We start from the raw sequence: 20755 nt of genomic DNA, 5'->3' as shown, positions 1-20755 counted from the left end.
GGTTTAGTGGATGCTTTGGAAGAATCTGAAGTGAACAATCTAAATTGGTTCAAATCTTTCAGGGACTGGCCAGACCATGTAAAAAATACGACTCTGATGGCCAAACAAGTTATACGTAGGTGTGGTGCTTTGTCTGGGGACACAAAAATGGCTCGTAGGAAAGCTGGTCCATTGACTAACATCGATGCATATATTTACTTAAACTAGAGCTATGAGAACCGTTTGTATCAGTTCTGACCTACAGTTGGTAATGCTCTTTTTACTAAGTTTTGTCTAGGGATCTTACTAAATATCTTAATTCTGATTCTGTCCATTTTGAAATGGTGCTCCTAAAACCAACATCTTTTAGGTTTGGTTTAAGCTACAACCTTTTGATTTTACCAACATTATATGTTCAATCGGGCATACTACTTGATCTGTTTATCTACTATTTTTTTAGTATGTTATTCACATTTTAATTCCTCCCACTACAGCATGGGGAAACGGCTCAGCCCTTTTCAGCCTTGGTTTAACTTAGCTGTTAATGATAGTCACCAGGAACAGATCTGCGTAAAGTAGTACCCTTAGGTACTAAGGGCTACTAAGGCGATGTGTGCTTGTGTGACCAAATATATATTGCTTTTAGCCAGTAATTACATTTTTGTTTTAAGATTGTTGAGGGCCTGGCAGCTTCCTTAACAATACAGTTTCACAAAACAACAGAAACATTGACAAAGCCAGAAGGAATGTGGCCAACTCCAGACCTATTGCCTTTGGCAATGCTTGTTTAATTATTTATAAGGTGTTTTTGACCTCTTCCACCACTACTACAGAAGGACAGTTATTTAGGGATACTATGGAGTACCAGATGTCCACCCAGTCTTTGAAGTTACCAAATAGCTGTTGTACTCTAATAAGAGGTGTGAACAATTTATGAAATTAGCTAACTGCTACCTTACATGTTCTGGTTGATGATAGTGCTTCATGAGATAATTGTTTGATTAAACGTTTTTGTTGCATGCTATTGTAAAATCTTTGTAATGAGTATCTTTTTTATAGCGTCTTTCTTTTGATTGGTGTTGTAATGCATGCAACTATCAGTTTGTAAATAGATTGTGTAATTATTTTGATATAAATTTTAGGAGCAACATTCTGCTCGAATAAATTGATGAACTGTTGAAAGTTAAAATGAGTAACTGTTTTTTTCATTAGAAAGAAACATGCGCATGATTCAGATACAGGAAACTCTGACGGAGCAGAGGAATGTTAAAGACAAACTAGAAAATGAGCAGGAAAAACTACACATAGAATATAACAAGGTGAGATACATTTTATTATTGCAAGTGTGACGTTATCAATAGAATGTGATATCATTCTTGCATTTTGCTCCTAAATGTAGATATGTGTAAGCTAGATCATATTGTTACTTTCCTCCTTTTGTCTTGTACAAATTGAGACGTGAACAAGATGTCCATCCCATTGTCTTGCTATCTGCTGGAGGGAGTTCAATACAGTAAGGTTTATGCTTTGCAAAAAGTAACATCAGTCCTATTCGCGCTGAATCCTCTCTTGAAGGCACACCTTAACCAAGTACCCTTTCAAGAAAGCAAGAGCATAAACTAAAAATAGATCTCTATTTCAGCATTCTGTGTTCGGCTTTTGTCAGCAGGCTTACTCCCTTCATTGTTGCTGGCACAGGCTTCTCTCCTTATGCTCTACTTCCCGTAAGCTATTTAAATCTTTGATTACCTGGTGTTGGAGGAGCATAGTCAAGGACAATCTGTGAGTCATACGCTAGTATCTTCTACTTAAAATTCCTGGTTACCTTTCTAGTTTGAATTTAAATTTCCCAGTAACTTGTCTGGTGTTTGTTTATGGCGGTGGAAGTCCATCCACTAGAGTGGTAGTCTGACTTCGATATCAAAGGCCTCTGCTCATCTTCTGGTAGACGGGATTAATCTCTTGTCTATCTCCTGACTGGCGATCTTTAGTATTTAGTAGCATACAGGGCGAAAGACTGGCAAAATCCACAATCAAATGCACATCCTTGTAATAATCCACGTTTTCTTTATCTTCACCTAGTGCCCCTGCAGTAGTGGGCCATTAGCTATGTTCTGTCACCCTAAGCAGGGAATTCCATCAAGTTATTGATTAGTCTACCCTGGCTTTAGGCTGGGGGTGGGTTTATGTTGGGAAATGGCCCTGTATGATGCGTCACCCGAAACGTTTTGTCGCCCTCCTCTTTTTCTGACCTCGTTTTTGTTGGCTTTAGTACTCTGAGCACTTTACCACTGCTAACCGGTACTAAAGTGCATGTGAATGAATGAATGAATATTGACTTTGTATAACGCAAACTTAGCCCAAGGGCGTCAAGGCGCTCTCCCTTCTAAACCATAGTTCCATTGACTTATCCACAACTGGTATATTTAATTTATTTGTAAATCCCTAGTAAAGTGCACTACCTGTGCCCAGGACCTGTAAATTAAAAGCTATTAGTGGGCCTGGAGCACTGATTGTGCCTCCCCCACAAGTAGCCCTTTAAACATGCCTCAGGACTGCCTCTGCAGAGCCTGTGTGGGCAGTTTACACTGCCATGTCGACTTGGCATTTAAACACCTTGCCAGACCTTAAACTCCCCCTTTATTACATATGTCACCCCTAAGATAGGCCCTAGGTAGCCCATAGGGCGGAGTACTTTGTAAATAAAAGGTAGGACATATACTTTTAAGTTTTGCATGTCCTGGTAGTGAAAAATACAGACATTCATTTTTCACTACTGTGAGGCCTACTTTACTCCTAGGTTAACATCGGGAATTCCTTATTACATTTTTAAGCTGTAATTCCTGATTGAGAAGGAATTGTTCTATCATGTTTTATATATATAGAATTGTACTAATAAATACTCTTTACTGGTAAAGTTAGATTTAACATTACTATTTTATCCATACCCTTTTAGAAAGTTGACATTTCTCTACTCTTAAAGCTGTCTGCTGCCTGTTTCCAGTACATGTCTAGGGAGGGTGATAGAGCGACTTGATCCATGCCCTGTAGACAGCCACACAAAGGATGGTTAGAATGTCTTAAGGGGCCCATCTGCATCCTGATGGCTCTTCCAGGGCAGGGTACGAGGGAGGAGCTGACATTCCTGCATAGGCAGTAACCACAAAAAGAGTTGATTATGCTCCTGTAGTGAGCCTGGAGCCAGGAGTGGAAGAAAATAACTTTTGTGCATTTCAAAGACCCTTGTTTGAAGTCTCCCCCACTTTCAAAGACACAACTGGATATAAGTACTGGGTCTCTGACCCCCACTAAATCAGATACTTCTGGGCGTGCCAGCAATCTGTAGAGGGCTGCTGCACTGCTACTAAGGCTGTTACTTCTGCGTTGGAAGAATTGCTTTTCTGCTCTCTGATCCTGCTGAAAGAGAGCTGGACTCTGCCTTGAATCCAGAGTGACCTCCATGGACTTGTTATCTTGCCTCCTGTTGCTTGAGACTTGGGGATATCAAAGTCTCATTACCTGCTTCTGTGCCTGGTCCGTTGGACAAGCGGGATTGACACTGATGCATTGCTCGACTGCACCCCGCATCTCACTGGTGCGACTAGGCTCAAAGTACTTTGTTCAGCGGGCCTGTGTGGCTCCTCCATCCGGCCCACGCTCTATCGGGCAGCCTGAACTCTTGACTTTGCCCCCAGCCAGCACAACCAGATAATCTCCAGAGGCGCTTATTGCTTCTAAGCGCTGTTTTTACATTTAAACCTTAAAAGTTCATGTCCCGGTGGGTAAAGGTATTGGATAGTAAGGAAGATTTTAGGGTGGTGTAAGGGAATTGGTTGGAAAGTTTTTATTTTTTTTTATTTTTGTTTTGTTTTTTTTTTACAGTTTTGGAGTGGGTATGATAATTGGGGGTAAATGTGATTTGAGCACCCAGGGGTGTATCAACATAGAGGGTGGTAAGTATTTATTTTGGGGAGCTTAAGTGAATTCGATGGTGAGGTTGTTTTATGGGTTTAGAGTAAGGGTGTTTTTAGGGATAGGGGTGGGCAAGGGAATCGGAGGCTAAGGTTGTTTTTAGGGTTTTGGGGTGTTAAGGGTGATTTTCGGGTTATGTGGGAGGGTTAACACCTTGGCTGCTAAGGGGTTTTCCCCTCCTGTGCTGAAGATGCTTGAATACTATAGAATCATGACAAGGTCAACTCGTCATAAGCACAGCGCAGGTAACACCCATGACGAGTTGACCTTGTCATGAGCATGGAAGAGGTTAAGGGAATAGGGTAGTAAGGGTGTTTTGAGAGTTTAGGGGTGGGTAAGGAAATTGGGTGGTAAGGTTTTTTGGGGGGGTTGGGGAGGGTAAGGGAATGGGGGGTAAGTTTGCGAAAAAGACCAAGTTTGGGGGTCACCTCAAAATAAAAAAAATTATTTTCATTAATATATATTTTTTATTGGGGATTTGAGTGTGTGTATATATATATATATATATATATATATATATATATATATATATATATATATATATAGTTGAGACCATGTTTCCATAGGAAAAGCGTTCTTTGACTTTTTTTTTACTTCCCTATATCTTTGGTGTCCTTTGACGAATCTTCACGAAATGTTTTAAATGAAGTGCCCCAATGATTCTGGATGTGCATGGAAAGTTTCAGGGTGATCTGTCAAGCGGGGGCCCCAAAAAAAGGGGGGAGGGTAAGTAAAAAAAAGTGCTTTTCCCATGGTAATTCCCATAGACTCCTAAGACACAACTACAGCCAGACCTACTGAACAAATTTACACTCAATTTGACAGATATCTAGTCTTTGATCTGCAGGTTGCGCCTTTTGTTATTTAGTGTACATCAGTTCGGTAGTTTTATAGATATTAAAGGAAATCCAAATTTGTATATCTACGATTGCGAAGCCTTAGCAATTAAGAACAAGCTCAGGCAGAGATCTGATTGGCTGCCAACACTTTAACCAGGAAGTATTGGCAGCCATCTTGGGACTCTGCTTCAGGCGAGTCCTTCCCCAAAGAAAGTGAAATTAAAGAAAAGGGAGCAAGGTATGGGTACCCTGGCCATCAGGCCTTGAGGTCCCAGAGAGACTCAAGCAAGGCAAAACTTTATTTAAAAAAAAAAAATGTTTTCTCTGATTTCATGAAATGTGTGGCAAGAATATTCTTTTTAAAAACAAGCTCTGTCTCCTGCACTTGTTTGGAAAAGGACAGCCAGGTGGGCCACGTCCTGGGGGCTTGCTACGATTTAATCAAAATTCCAGGGGATGCATGGGGCACCCCTCCAACATCATACATTACACCTCCGGTAAACAAAATTGACGGGGGGACTTGTGGACACCTCCGGGCCCTGGGGACCACCACTCCCTCGAGCTCAATTGAAAGTAATAGGGGGGCTTCGCAGACACCCCTGAGCCCCAGGGACCACCACCTCCCCAGGGCAAATAACTTCAAAAAGTAGGAGGGATCCATGCGGCCCCCCTCTCTCCGGCTAAATACTGCCCCGGGGACCACCACATACCCAAGTCCAGCCTGTGAAAAATTAAAGGCCCCCCCTTCCTAGAGCAATTAAAGGCCATGGGGACCATCACCCACCAAGGCCGGCTCCTGCTATGTCCTTGGGTGCTCACCCCAGGGACATAGTTGTTTGATTTGCTTCTAGCAGGCATGAGTTGTCAAAGTGCTCCTGTCTACTGGAAGTGGAAGCTTCATGTCTTTCATTGCCAGCAGACATGCAGGCAGAGAAAGAGATGAAACTATTGCACTTGGACACAGGGAGCTGCGTTTCCAACAGCTCCCTGTGTGAAATATCAATACTGGCTCCCGCAGGAGGCAAGGGGCGGGCTGGCACTGCGGGGGCCTTGAGGCTCCCCTTGCTTTCTCCAAGATGCACACTGATTGTCCTAGGTAGGCTTCAAGGCACCCAGGGAAACATGGCCAGGCCTGGGGGATGAGTTCCTCAGGGCTGTAATCGGCCCGGGAGTAGTGCAGCCTGGCCCACCAAGCCCCATTGAGTAATGGCTGGGCTCTGGGAGATGGAGTCACGGGCTGAAACCAGCCTTGGGAAGGGGGCTGCATGACCCCATCCCCTATTGAATTATGGTGGGCCCTGGGACCAAAATTGATCCGGGAGGGTGGGCCGCGTGGCACCCCTCCCCCATTAAGATTCCAGCGGATCCCCCACACCAATTTTAGAGGGCGAGAAAGGAAAAATAAGGGTAGAAGCAAGTCCCATTTTTTTTGTTGTTACTATAAGCTGGGCTTTGAATAATTCAATCAACCAAATCAACTTTGAGTTTAAAGCCTTTTTTGGACAAAATGTGCCCTAAATACTCCACCTCTGGAGCCATGAAACAACATTTATCTCTTTTTATTGTAAGACCTTCTCTCCAGCGTGCGCAACACATCATCCAGGACTTTCTAGTAAACTTTCTCATTCTTTGTGAAAATTTTAATATCGTACGCCAAAACTGGTCTATTGTCGCCAAAAGGTTTAAACATTAGTTTCTGAAAGACCTATGAAGCGGACGCTTAGCTGAAAGGTAAGTGCCGAAATCTTTATGCAGCAACAGGCGTATTAAAAGTGGTTAAAGACCTGGAATTAACACACACATCTATTTGGTGGTAGGCTGCCCTCAGTTCAATGGTGGAATTTATTTTAGCATCAACCAACTGTGCCAACATCTCTTGGATCTTGGGGAGGGGAAAACAATCCACCAGAATTTTCTTGTTGAGAGACCTGAGGTCCACACAGAGCCTCATCTCACCATTTTTCTTTTTGGCTACCACAACGGGGGAAAACCATTCTGAAGAGTCAACATGCTCAATTACTCTTACTGAACACAGCTTATCTAAATGCTCCTTCAATTGACTCCTTATACTTAAAAGAACATTTCTCACCTTGTGCACCACTGGCATAACCTTTTTTCTCCAAAAAATGTATTGCTTGGATCCCTTAACCAACCGCACACGGTCTTCAAAAAGGGATTTATGTAACTTTGTTACCATTAGGGGTTGCACAACAGGGTCAACTAAAGAAATGGAACATTCAGTTCTTGGTCTGAGCACAATGCTCTGGTCTTCCTAATCTCTCTACCCCAAGATATTGTCTCCTTTTATCGCTACATAAATCTTAGAAGTGATTGATCTCGCTTAAAATGCCAATACTTCCTGAAGAAACCCATTTAATTAATACTTTGACCACCAAACGCGATAGTGCCTATGTTCGAAGGCGACAATGGAATTGAAGCACATACTAAATAGTAAATTATGCCATTAACAATAGTGGTAGGTGACCCAGGATCAATAGTAACTTTGAGTTTGCGCTTACCAATATAAACATCACAAATGGGATGCCCACCTTTCGCACTGCCCTGGTTTATTTCCTCTATTTTGATGGACAACACAAGCCTCATGTCTAATTCATCGGCTTACTCAAGGTAAGAATGGGGTTTCTCTTCTCTTACATACTCCTCCTATTCCACACTCCTACACTCTTTTGCAAAATGCCCCACTTTTTTACACTTCAAACAGAGTTTGTTGGCCAAAGGGCAGTTTTTAACATTGGCCAAATGGTTGCTAGATCTACACCTAACGCATGTGTTGGGATTATTGACAGATTGTTCACTTTCCTCAAATATTTATCAAGTGAATTGTAGGATTTGGCTATGGTTGTGATTGCATGCACCTGCTCAGTAGCAACATGCTCTATGCTCTTGTTCAATTCTTCAAAACCTGGGTTGATGTTTAAATTCCCCTGGCTATTTCTAGTGTTTCCTTGAGATTAGGATTCCAACAACACTGCAATTTCTGCTGGATACGTTTATTAAACAAATTGACCTCAATTTGATCCCTGAATGTCCAGGTCACCTACAAACTTGCACGTTGAAGCTAATACTTTAAATTCTGCCAAAAAATGATCAATGGATTAGAACTGAGAATGTGTCCTGGTATAAAAATCTATTCCTTTCTTCAATAATACTTTTACCATACTAAAATTATTTTAAGACTATTAATAGTTTGTTCAAGTTACCCATTCTGTGTCAGGAGGACAAATAGCTGTGGATAAATGGTCAAATAAGTGTTGGCCCTCAACATCTAACCAACTATAAAATAAAGCCAACGTCCCCCTTGCATTACATTTGTCCCCATCAATAGAAATTAGATAGTGGTCAAAAGTTTTTAAACCACTGAGCTATTTATATTTTTGAATACCAGCTTCAGCCAAAAATGGTAGTAGAATATTCACATTTTGAAGTAAAAGGCTAGGTAAACTAACAACAATTAAATTACCAGTAAAAGAAAATATAGTGTGCAGTAACCACTCCACCCAACCCAGAAACTATGTAAACACAACAACAGAAGGGAGAAATATAAATATATATTTAGGTTTGACAAAGACCGCCTTTGTGGTTAAAATGCGTTACCTGGTTGTTTTGTAGCCACCAATAAACTCTTTTTCAAATGAGGCCAAGCGTGTTTGAGTCTGTTCGTATGCTGGAGCAGGCATGTTGATATATACTACTGCTGCCAAACAGGTATTGGCCACTCAAAGTAGTTTAATTCAAAAAGTGCTTTACTCAGGGAAAGTTTCTCAGATGAAACACACTATTGAGGCAACTGCCATAAGTCCATGATGCGTTGCCATACGTCCATGACGCATTTCAACTTCTGTATCGCGGTCTTGATCACATGACACCCTGCGTTTTTTTCACACATAGATCATTTGCTGACCACGCGTGCACAATTGAGTAAACAAACATTAAAACTCCAACAGTGTAAAATTGAATTATGACATCACCACAAACCACTAATTGCTCTGGACATAACTAATGAATTAACTTGACCATATCAATAGTAGTTCCTTTGCGTTATGGTGTAAAACCACTGTGAGCATATAATGCGGTTAGGTGATCTACACGAAGCCTTGAAATCAATCCAAATTACCTGGCATAAAAGTAATAATATCACCCTATTAAACCAGTTAAAATTAAAAAAAATCAAATACTATTGTAGTCATAGTGGATAAACAAATGTCACAAGTATCGGTGGTTATTTCCAAGATCATTAGTAATACCATTGGTCGCGCCTATTTGATTACTTTTATCCAAATGTATCTAAATACATCTCTGAAAGTGCTGCATGCATACAATTGCATTTTCCCTGCAAAGTGTTAAGTGCTTAGTGTTAGAAAAAGTGCTATGGTGCAATAAAGTGCTTATGCCAAATCTAAACAACCAAATGCCACCATGAAGCCTCATGTATGGCACTAGAGTGATAGTGCACATTGTAGAAATACATTGCATAAAGAGACAAAGTGCTGATGCAAGGATAACAAAATGCGTAATACAATTTATGTACAGACATTAATATCCATGGGGAAAGAGAGTTGAACAACAATGACCTATATGGACATCAGACCTGTCCTACTGATTCACTATGGGGATTGACTGATCATTTGAGTGTAACAAATGCATGGATGATACTGGCTGATAGCTTACACTGAAAATTATGTAAAGCCATTTGTGAAAACCTATAGGAAGTTATGTAGATCCTCACTAGTATTCAACCCGTTTGGGATTTTGGTGTTGAGTTCTATTATAAATTTCGATTCCAGTTGCCTCAGTAGTTTCTCCCTATTGCACCCTCTTCTGGATGTGGGACTCGCCCCAATAACAAAATATTTGAGTTCCCTTATGTTGTTCTGGTGCACCAGTTTAAAATGCCTGGCAACCGGATAGCTTGGGTCGGAATTTACTACCGCCCTTATATGTTGAAGAATTCTGTTGTAAACTTGTGGTTTGGTGCATCCCATGTACTTGAGCCAACATGAGCACTTTAACACTTATACTGCATACTCAGTTCTGCAGGCGTAATAACACCTGATTTGAACAGGTTTAGTACTGAATGCAGTTGTATAGTCAATCTTGTAAACTCCAAATTTACAGGCACTGCATGAGTTACATTTGAAAAATCTAGTTTTAGTTGATAACCAGGTAAGAATCAGGTTAACCTCAGGGCTGCTCCTCACTGATGAATCTCTCATGGAGGGGGCACGTCTGAATGTTAACAATGGTGTTTCTGGGAGAATCTGACTTGAAGTTATGTCAGTTAACACTATGGGCCATTGGGTGTTCATGATTGTTGTGATTTGCCCTTCCTGTCTACTATATGTAGTGATCATCCTGATCTCATGTGGTGTCTCCCCTGTATTCAACAAAAGTCTATTGATGGGCTCCCTCTTATCTTTCTCAACGAACAGACTGGCTTCTCTAGTTTGGGCATTAGCTTTTAGGGTGACTTTTTGCAGGTCTTCCTTTTTATATCCACGGGCAATACATTTATCGGTTGCTTCTTTCTGGCATTGCATTAGGTCTTTTTCGGAGCTGCAGATTCTACGTATTCTCAAATGATCCCCTTCAAGGATGCTCTGAATCAAATGCGCCCTTTTAGCATGCAGGATAGAATTTCCGGCTGTGATTTTTCTGTGAAGTTTGGTTTGTACCACATTATTTTCAATATACGCTCGCACATCTAACAACTCAATAGACTGTTTGCTGATTTGGGCTGTACATTTTAAATGTGAATCATTAGAGGTAATCAATTCTACAAATCCCATAGCTTTCTCTGCATTGACCCTCCAAATTACACAGACCTCGTCAATAAAATGCTACCATTGCATCACATGTAACTCCCACATTTGCTTGAATTGTATTTTGAGGTCCTGCTTCTCCCACCTGAACACGTGTAAATACGCGTAACTGGGGGAGAAGCAGGCCCCCATGGCTACTCCCCTCATCTGTTGGGACACATGTTTGTTAAACAAAAAGTAGTTGTTTCTAAGGCATAATTCGATTATCATGATTAGCATTTTGTTATGATCATAATGGTTTATCGATCTCTGGTCAAGGGAGTACTTTTGTAGCTCTTATGTCATCACTGTGGTTGATGCTGGTATGTAATGATGTGATGTCCATCACTATAAATAAAAAATCTTTGTCCCACTTCATGTTGTGCATGTTTCTTAGAAGGTCTCCTGCATTCTTAATAAATGGTGGTAACCCAGACACAAAATCTTGCAAGGAATAGTCCACATATTTGGACATGGGTTTAAACAAGCCTTTTCTAGCCGCAATGATGGGTCGCCCTGGGACTGGCTTGGTACCTTTGTGAACTTTTGGAATAAAATAGCCTACAGGTATTAAAGGGAATTCCATCTTAAGGAAATGTGCCTCCTCTCTGGTCAGCAAACCGTGTCGTTTTCATTGTGATAGTTCTTTGAACACTGTTTCGTTCACTTTCCGTAAATCCTGGAGATTGGCTTTCCTGTAACAAGCTGTGTCATCCAGATGTCATTTGGCATCCTCTAAATATTGATCTTTGGGCCACTGGAAGATATTTCCTCCCTTTTACTTTGTTGATGACAATTTCTTTATTGTCCCCCAACTTTTTCATTAGTTTGTAGGATTGACCCTCATGATATTTCCCTCTGTACACCTTATGATTGACTTACCGATTGAGTCTTTTGAATTCTTTTATGACTCGGTCATTGAACACATCTATTGCGTCTCTGGGCATAATCGGTACAAAGGTAGAGGCAGGACGGAAAAGGCTAGCAGCTGCACCACTTACATTTCTTCCAGCTTCAATCACAACTTGAGTCGGAACATCGTGAAAGAACTCTCCAACACCAATGACATTCCCCCATCGCAAGACCTGTGCGACTCACTGGCCACCTTCTTTCACCGCAAGATCACCGACATCCACGACAGCTTCAACACTGCCACCCCCACATCCACAGCCGAGACCACCACCCCTGCGACCACCACCCGCACCAGTCACCTGACCGCCTGGTCCAACGTCTGCGACGAAGACACCATCAAGACCATGATCTCCATCCACTCCGGATCCCCATCTGACTTATGCCCACACCATGTTTTCAACAAAGCCAACACAGCCATCGCACCCCATCTCCGGAAAACAATCACATCTCCTTCGAGACAGCAACCTTCCCGGAGAGCTGGAAGCACGCAGAGATCAACACCCTACTAAAGAAACCCAAGGTGGACCCCCAAGGACCTCAAGAACTTCCGGCCCATCTCCCTGCTCCCTTTCCCGGCGAAAGTCACGGAGAAGATAGTCAACAGACAGCTGACCTGCTACCTCGAAGACAACAACATCCTGGACCCATCCCAATCCGGCTTCTGCAGCAACCACAGCACCAAGACCGCCCTCATCGCCACCACCAACGACATCAGGATCCTTATGGACAAAGGAGAAACAGCCGCCCTCATCCTTCTGGACCTATCAGCCGCTTTCGACACGGTCTGCCACCGCACCCTAACAGCACACCTCCTCAATGCCGGAATCCAAGAGAAGGCCCTGGCCTGGACCACATCCTTCCTCTCCGGCATTACCCATAGCGTCCGCCTCCCACCCTTCCACTCCAAGACCACGAGATCATCTGCGGCATTCCACAGGGATCATCCCTCAGCCAGACGCTGTTCAATATCTACATGGCACCACTCGCCCACGTCGCCCGACAGCATAGCCTCAACATCATCTACACTGACGACACCCAGCTGATCATCTCCCTCACCGAAGACCCCCGCACCGCCAAAGCCAACCTCCACAGAGGAATGAAGGCCGTCGCCGAATGGATGAAGGTCAGCAGGCTGAAGCTGAATTCAGACAAGACGGAGGTCCTCATCCTCGGCTCCACCCCCTCAGCCTGGGACGACTCCTGGTGGCCAACATTGCTAGGAACAGCCCCAGACCCCACCGACCACGCACGCAACCTGGGGGTCATCCTCGACTCCGCAGTCTCCATGACCAAGCAGGTCAACGCCATCTCCGCTTCCTGCTTCAACACCCTCCGAATGCTCCGCAGGATCTTAAAGTGGATCCCCTCCGACACGAGAATAAAACGTCTCCCAGGCCCTCGTCACCAGCAGACTGGACTACGGGAACGCCCTCAAAGCAGGAACAACAACCAAGCTCCTGAGACGGCTGCAACGCATCCAGGACGCCTCGGCATGACTGGTCCTCTACATCCCCCGACGCAGCCACATCACACCCCACCTGAGAGACCTGCATTGGCTCCCTGTAAACAAGAGGATCACCTTCAAACTCCTCATCCACGCACACAAAGACCTACACAACGCCGGACCAGCATACCTCCACGGCCCACTCAGCTTCTATACCCCCACCCGCAGGTTCCACTCAGCCAACCTCGCTTTCGCCACAGTTCCACGCATCAGGAAAACCACCACCGGCGGCAGATCCTACGGTGCCGGTAGGGATGCCTGGGTTCAAGCCCTGCTCGAAGTGCGACCGACTGATGTCGGTCACGGACTTCCATCGCCGGTGCCTGAAGTGCCTAGGCCTCGACCATGACGATCGAACCTGCTCCGACTGCCGGGCCCTGACGTCGAAGGCTAGGCGGGAGTGGTCCCGCAAGCGGCTCGAGCTGCGGCAGTCGGCCCCGCGCCACTCCAGGTCCCGGTCCCACGGGAGGTCTAGGGACAGGTCGCGAGGTCGGAGTCATCTAAGCTCTGGGAGTGGACACCGGTCGTCAGGCTCCAAGTCCTCAGGTAAGAGGCATGAGAGGTCGGAGCAACCTCATCGTTCCTCCGACCCACCCCGAAACTCGCACGATGCGTCCGGGGGCTCGGGCGACACCGCCCACGCGGCTCCGCGGGAGTCTCAAGCGTCGCCGCCTGCCCCACACCTTCGGGTCCCTGGGCACGGCGTGACGCCAGAGGAGATCGAGCGGTACCTCATAGCCATGAGGTCCCTCCCTCCTCAGCCGGGATCCATGGCGCCTTCGGGCCCAACGGTCCCGACCGGAGGCCCTAGCGGGTCGGGTGCTTCGGCTCCGATACCGCCGGGTGCTTCGGCCCCGGCGCCGCAGGACCTCACTGGATCCGGATCCGGGTCATCGCCGGTCGACCTTACGACCGCGCCGGCCCCACGGGTGGCGCCCGCTGTGGACGCCGTCCCCAATGTCCCCTACGGTCCGACTCTGGCGCCAGAACGGCGCAGCTGGGCGCTGCTTCCGACGGCCTTTGGAGATTTTTATTTACACGAGGAGGCCCCGTCTACTAATCCTGTTTTGCAGGTTACGGGTGATGAGGAGGATTGGGAAGGGTCTGAGGACCCTCTGGCACTAGAGTGCTAGTCTCAACAGGACTGGACATATGAACTTGGCGAGGCCAGTGGTCTTGACACATCGCCAGACACTGGATTTACCTCCCCTCCGACTGTGGCTTCGGAGGAGGGGTCTACATATAGTGTAGTGTTGACGAAGGCAGCCAAGGCCTTACACCTTGAGCTCCCCTTCGCGGCCGTGAGGACTAACCACCTCACTGATGTCCTCAAACCGCAGTCAAGCTCCAGCGAGCCTCTGCTGCCGTTCAATGAGGCCTTATGTGACGTTCTTGTGGGCACTTGGTCCAAGCCCGCCACCGGTCCGCCTGTGGATAGGAACGTGGCCAAATGCTACTGCCCAGCCCCGGGCGACCCATGCTTTTTGTCCACCCATCCCACCCCCGAGAGTCTGGTCATCCAGACCTCCAACTCCCAGACCGCATTCCCGTCAGCTACGCCCGACCGGTAATCCAAGAGATACGAACAGTTCGGGAAGAAGGTGTTCTCGTCTGTTAGCTTAGGGCTGCGGTCTGTGAATACCGCCTGTCTCTTGGGCTGCTACACCCACACTCTGTGGGACACAGTTGCGGAGGTGCTGCCACAATGCCCGGAGGAGTTCCGGGCTAAACTCGCCCAAACCTTTGCAGAGGGCCGAGCTGCAGCACGTCATTCTATCCGGTGTGAGCTGGATACAACGGATTCACTGGGCAGGGCAATGGCAACGACGGTGGCGGTTCGACGCCACGCCTGGTTGAGGTCCGCCAACTTCTCGGCCGATGTCCAGGCCACACCCCTGGACATGCCGTTTGATGGCTGTCGCCTCTTCGGCTACAAGGTAGACCATGCGCTGGAACGTTTTAAGGACTCCAGGGCTATGGCCAAGTCCTTGGGCCTCACGGCCCCACGTCAGCAATCGGGTGCCTTTCGCTCCTTTCGTGGCCACGGAAGGGGTGCCCCCCACACGTGCTGCCAGCCACGCGCCGCAAAATGTTCAACAGCGCGGTGGCGGCCGTGGAGACCGCTGTGGCGGCGGTCGGGGACAACGGCGAGGCCAGTCCACACCTCCCGCCACAGCACCCGCCTCAAAACCTTCCTAGTCCGAGTTTTCAGGCCCATGTGACGCCTGTGGGAGGCAGGGTTCGCCATCACTTCTCCCACTGGCGCACCATCACATCGGACAGGTTGGTGCTGCAGATCGTCTGAAGGGGCTACTCTTCCCCTTCGAGGCGACCCCTCCATCCATGCCACCGCGTGTCGGGGGATCACTTGCAACTTCTGCAAGAGGAAGTCACGGCCCTCTTGGCCAAGGGTGCCATCGAGCGCGTTCCTGGGCCAGAAGTAGGGTGTGGATGTTATTCCCACTACTTTCTGGTGCCCAAGAAGGGCAGAGGGGGCCTACGCCCTATCTTGGACCTACGGAACGTCAACGGCTTCCTCCGGAAGGAGAAGTATAAGATGCTGACTTTGGCTCAGGTCCTAGCTGCCCTGGACCCGGAAGACTGGCTGGTAGCGTTGGACTTGCAGGACGCGTATTTCCACATCCCCGTCCTGCCGGCCCACCTGCGTTACCTGCGGTTCAAGGTAGGCCAAGAGCACTTTCAGTTTACCGTTCTTCCCTTTCTGCCTCACCAGCGCCCCACGGGGGTTCACGAAGGTGATGGCGGTGGTCGCAGCTCATCTGCGCAGGTTAGGGGTGTCAGTCTTCCCCTACCTAGACGACTGGTTGTTGAAGGCGGGCTCGCCCCAGACAGTCGTCAGCCACCTCCAGACTACGGCCGACCTCCTGCATTTGCTGGGGTTCTCCATCAATGTGCCGAAGTCACACCTGTGTCCCTCTCAGAAGCTCCTCTTCATTGGAGCGGTTCTCGACTCAGCGCAGTTTCGGGTTTACCCTCCGGAACAGCGGGTTCGCGATATACAGGCTCTGATTCCCATCTTTCAGCCGTTATCCCGAGTCTCGGTCAGGTTGACGCTGCGGCTTCTGGGGCTGATGGCTTCCTGCATCCTTCTGGTGCATCACGCCAGGTGGCGGATGCGGGCTCTGCAGTGGGACCTGAAGTTTCAGTGGGCCCAGCATCAGGGCAACCTGTACGATCAGGTCTTGATCTCGGAGGGCACTGCGAGACAACTGCAGTGGTGGCTCACGGACCGCGACTGGGTCAGTGGCAGATCCCTCTCCCTACCCCACCCGGAGCACGTGGTTGTGACGGACGCGTCCCTTCAGGGCTGGGGTGGCCACATGGGAGAGGCGGAGATCAGAGGCCTCTGGTCTCCGACGGAGTCCCGGCTCCATATCAACCTTTTGGAGCTGCGGGTGAATCGTCTAGCACTGAAGGCATTCCTCCCCTCTGTCCGGGGGAGTGTAGTGCAGGCGTTCACGGACAACACCACCGCCATGTGGTACTGCAACAAACAGGGCGGGGTGGGGCCATGGACCCTATGCCACGAGGCTCTGTGCCTCTGGCAGTGGCTGGAACATCAGGGCGTGACCCTGGTGGTTCAACACCTGGCAGGCTCTCTAAATGCCAGGGCAGACTAACTCATCTGTCGGTGCATGATGGATCACAAATGGCGTCTGAACTCGGACGTGGCGCAAGGCCTCTTTCAGCAATGGGGAGGGCCTTGGTTAGATCTATTCGCCACAGAAGAGAACGCGCAATGTCATCAGTTCTGCGCGTTGGAATTTCCAAGGCGGCACTCGCTCGGAGACGTTTTTCGTCGCAAGTGGAGTTGCGGTCTATTGTATGCCTTTCCGCCTATACCACTTCTGCCCAGAGTGCTGAAGAAGATCAGGCGCGACCGGGCCCAGGTTATCCTTGTGGCTCCGGACTGGGCACGAAGATACTGGTATCCCGAGCTACTCAGCATGTCAGTCGATCCCCCGATTCGTCCCGAACCTGTCCAGTCCCCACCTACAAGCTTGGAGATTGAGCGGCGGCAGTTGATGCCATTTGACTTGCCTCCCGAAGTCTGGGATATCATTCTGGCAGCCAGGCGTCCCTCCACAAAGTCGGTATACGCCTGCAGGTGGAACAGATTTGTGGCATGGTGCACAGCAAAGGCTGTGGACCCTCTCTCTGCACCCCTTTCTGAAGTTCTACTCTTCCTTCTTTCTCTTGCCCACCAGGGCTCCGCTCTGGGCACTCTTAAGGGGTACCTTTCTGCTCTTTCCGCCTTCTTACGGCTACCTGATCAGCCTTCCTTATTCAAGTCCCCCATTGTTAATAGATTTCTAAAGTGCATCACACACATGTTCCCTCCTGTTCCCTTCGTGATGCCCCAGTGGGACTTGAATCTTGTACTCACTTATCTAATGTGTGCTCCCTTTGAGCCGCTCCATAACTGTCCTCTCCGTCTTCTCACCCTGAAGACTGCTTTACTGGTTGCCATCACCTCTGCCAGGAGAGTGAGTGAGCTCCAGGCTCTTTCTTCTACTCCACCTTTCCTCTCTGTTCATCCGGACAAGGTGGTGGTGTGTACACGACCTTCCTTTCTGCCCAAGGTTGTCAAAGCCTTCCACATCGGGCAGTCCTTTACTTTGCCCACCTTCTTTCCGCCTCCGCATCCCTCGAAAGAGGAAGAGAGGCTCCACCGTCTGGACCCAAAACGTGCACTCTCTTATTACCTAGATCGCACACGCCAGTCCGGGTGGATGACCAACTCTTTGTTGGTTACGTGGGCGCGAAGAAGGGAAAGACAGTACACAAGAGGACCATTTCGCTGTGGATCAACTTGTGTATTCAGGCATGTTACTCCATGGCCAAAAAGGAGCCCCCTGCTGGATTACGGGCTCATTCCACTCGAGCCACGGCAACAACAACTGCCTTGGGCCGAGGACTCCCCTTACAGGACATTTGCCAGGCAGCTACGTGGGCCTCGCTGCACACGTTCGCTAGACACTACTGCCTGGACAGGGAAGTCCGGAGGGATGGCTTCTTTGGCCGTTCCGTCCTCCAGGACTTTCTGGTGTGATATTGGTTCGCAGACCCACCACCGGGGTTGGTATTGCTGGGGTATCTATTCTAAGGTAAGGAATCTATCACTAACGTGCCTCTTTCAGATGCACAAGTTACTACATGTGTAACGATATATCTGTAAGAGACATTAGTTAGTGATAGATTCCTTACCGACCCACCCATCCTCCCCGTTCTGCGAACCGATATCTAGGGTTAAGGTCATCCCCTTTCAGGGCCCTAGTTTCATGGCACCAGTGTTGGTTCTATCATGGCTCTGTGTATCTGGCGCGGAAAAGCTGTGTATCAGAACTGACGTCAGCGCGCATGGGCGGCGTCTAAGTACTCCGACGTCATTCCGGCGCTAACGACGCCGACGACGGAGGCGGAGCCGCAGACGACGCCTACTGACGCGCAGGGGTATTGCTATGCAAAAATTTCCGGATCCAGTCTGACGCCTGGGGATATTCTAAGGTAAGGAATCTATCACTAACTAATGTCTCTTACAGATATATCGTTACACAAGTAGTAACTTGTGCATATATCTATGTATATATATTCTAGAATGAAAATAGTATAAACCAGCATAACATGCTACCCACCAGCCAACAACTCTATTACCACCATGTCAAAAAATGGCTAAAGGTTAGTGTCAAGAACGTGCCAGACATTGATCTAATCCTCCATTCAGAATACCTGAAAAGAAGAGCATCTAAAATGAAAGTGGGAAGTCGGTGTGCGTTCAGTTATGCCTCAGGACGACTTGCAAATGCTGAACCAGCACCTGTGGTACAACTTTAATGAAGTATGAAAGAAAGGCATGCCTATTGCCGAAGACGGGCCAGTAATAAAGCAGCAAGGCGTGGCTGTTACAGCAACCAATAGGACGATACTAGAAATGATGTATGACAGGAAGGGGTGCCTATCGCTGAAAACAGGACAATAATGAAACAACAAGGTGTGCCTGTCCCTGCAACAGAACCAAGCCTCTCATTGAAAACAGGCCATTGAAACAGCACAGTGCTCCTGTTGCCACAACCTGTAAACTTGAAAAAAAAATGAGCCCAGAATATGGCCGCCAGCATAACTAAAGTACTTACGAAGGAGATTGTAATGCACGAGCTGCAGAGAGTGCGCCAGGGAAGGATACCTTGTGACTGAGCCTGAGATAGGCCCACTGCCTGACTCACGATAGCCGAAGGATAAAGGTGAGCGTGCAAGGCAGAAGACTAGTGTGAGAGTTCGCAGGCTCAAGGCATGGCAGACCCAACGGCCAACTCCTAACTTGTTCCCTGTCAATTACTGTGAATATGTCTGCTTCCCAAAACAATACTCTGAGAGCACAGACCGTACACTATGCTACATCCAGCGCTTCGTAGCAGGAGCAAAATGTCAATAAGCAGCGTGCCATAACTTGCCTGTGTGACGGCAATACAATAGGAACGCATACGGTCATACTGGTACTGTCCTGTACAGGTTCCACCAAAGAAACAAACAGGCCCCTATGTTATTAGCCTAAGCGATTGGGGCTTTTTACATCTTACATTGTAGGTGTGCCTTCACCGATGAGTAACTCTAACTACTCTAAGATTCCAATACTATGGACCAGCACAATTGTGCGAAACAATTTGACTGGATCGCCTCATACACCTCCCAGGTGTGAGGCTTCATTATTGGCCATCCCACAAAGAATCCGCTAATGGCAAACAAGCCCATATTAGTGATGTGGTTCCAGCATTAGTACGAAACTAAGGTGAAAAAAAGCGAAAATTGGGGTCGAATAAGAATCCCTAATACCTAATACCTATTACCTATTCTAAATGTTATTCGTTGGTGGAGGAAGGATTATTAAAAACAAGGGGGGCTGAGCATGGCGTGGGGAGAGCTTGCCGTTACCCTGCCTGGAGCCATCAGAGGTCCTGCTGCTGTCCTGTCTCCCTCCTGCCGCCGAAACTACCAACGCGGCTGCCGAGCGGAGGGAGACTACGTTTCCCAGGTGCCCCAGGTCCAGGAAAGTGAAGGCGGAGCGCCCGGAGGCGCGTTGAAAAATCACCGGCTGTGTCGGTGGAGTGGGGGCTGAGCTTTGCGTGGGGAGAGCTTGCCGTTACCCTGCCTGGAGCCATCAGAGGGCCTGCTGCTGTCCTGTCTCCCTCCCGCCGCCGCAACTACCAACGCGGCTGCCGAGCGGAGGGAGACTACGTTTCCCAGGTGCCCCAGGTCCAGGAAAGTGAAGGCGGAGCGCCCGGAGGTGCGTTGAAAAGTCACCGGCTGTGTCCGCATCGCGGGAGCGCGCGGGGGCAGCGCCGGGCAAAGCCCGGGCAAAGGGTGGGCCCTCTACGGCCCTCATCGGACTGAGGAGGACGGGGACGGGCCACCCCCCTTGTTTGTACGGCACCTATACTGGAGGTAAATTCCTGACTTGTAAATTCCTTAACCATGCCTAAGCCCCAAACAGGGGTTATGTTCGACAACACCCCCCCTTACTACAACTAGTCAACTGTTCCCCCTGTTCAGCGACGTGGGCAAAAATGCATCTCGTCAATCCCTGGTTGGGTCTCCCAGGGTTGACTTAATTGCACATCCACCATCTACCCTTTCTTGGTTGGATGATTTAAACAGCCTGTGTAAGGCAAAGTACGTTTCTGTAGAACCCTCCCCCACGTTAATATGCAGTA

At 47.9% G+C, this 20755-nt stretch overlaps 1 protein-coding gene across 12 annotated transcripts in view; it reads left to right on the top strand.

Annotated features, from left to right (window-relative positions):
• The window catches only part of PHF14 (PHD finger protein 14), a 1195141-nt gene that overhangs the window by 304553 nt on the left and 869833 nt on the right, over positions 1–20755 (top strand). For all 12 annotated transcript variants that reach the window (XM_086941991.1, XM_086941985.1, XM_086941984.1 and 9 more), the window contains one exon: positions 1192–1298. In XM_086941991.1, coding sequence (XP_086798117.1) covers positions 1192–1298 — 107 coding nt within the window. The remainder of the gene's footprint in view (positions 1–1191; positions 1299–20755) is intronic.

The sequence above is a fragment of the Lissotriton vulgaris genome, chromosome 10 (assembly GCF_964263255.1).
Source record: "Lissotriton vulgaris chromosome 10, aLisVul1.2, whole genome shotgun sequence".
NCBI classification, from domain to species: domain Eukaryota; kingdom Metazoa; phylum Chordata; class Amphibia; order Caudata; family Salamandridae; genus Lissotriton; species Lissotriton vulgaris.
This window is presented reverse-complemented; position numbering and strand designations above follow the sequence as displayed.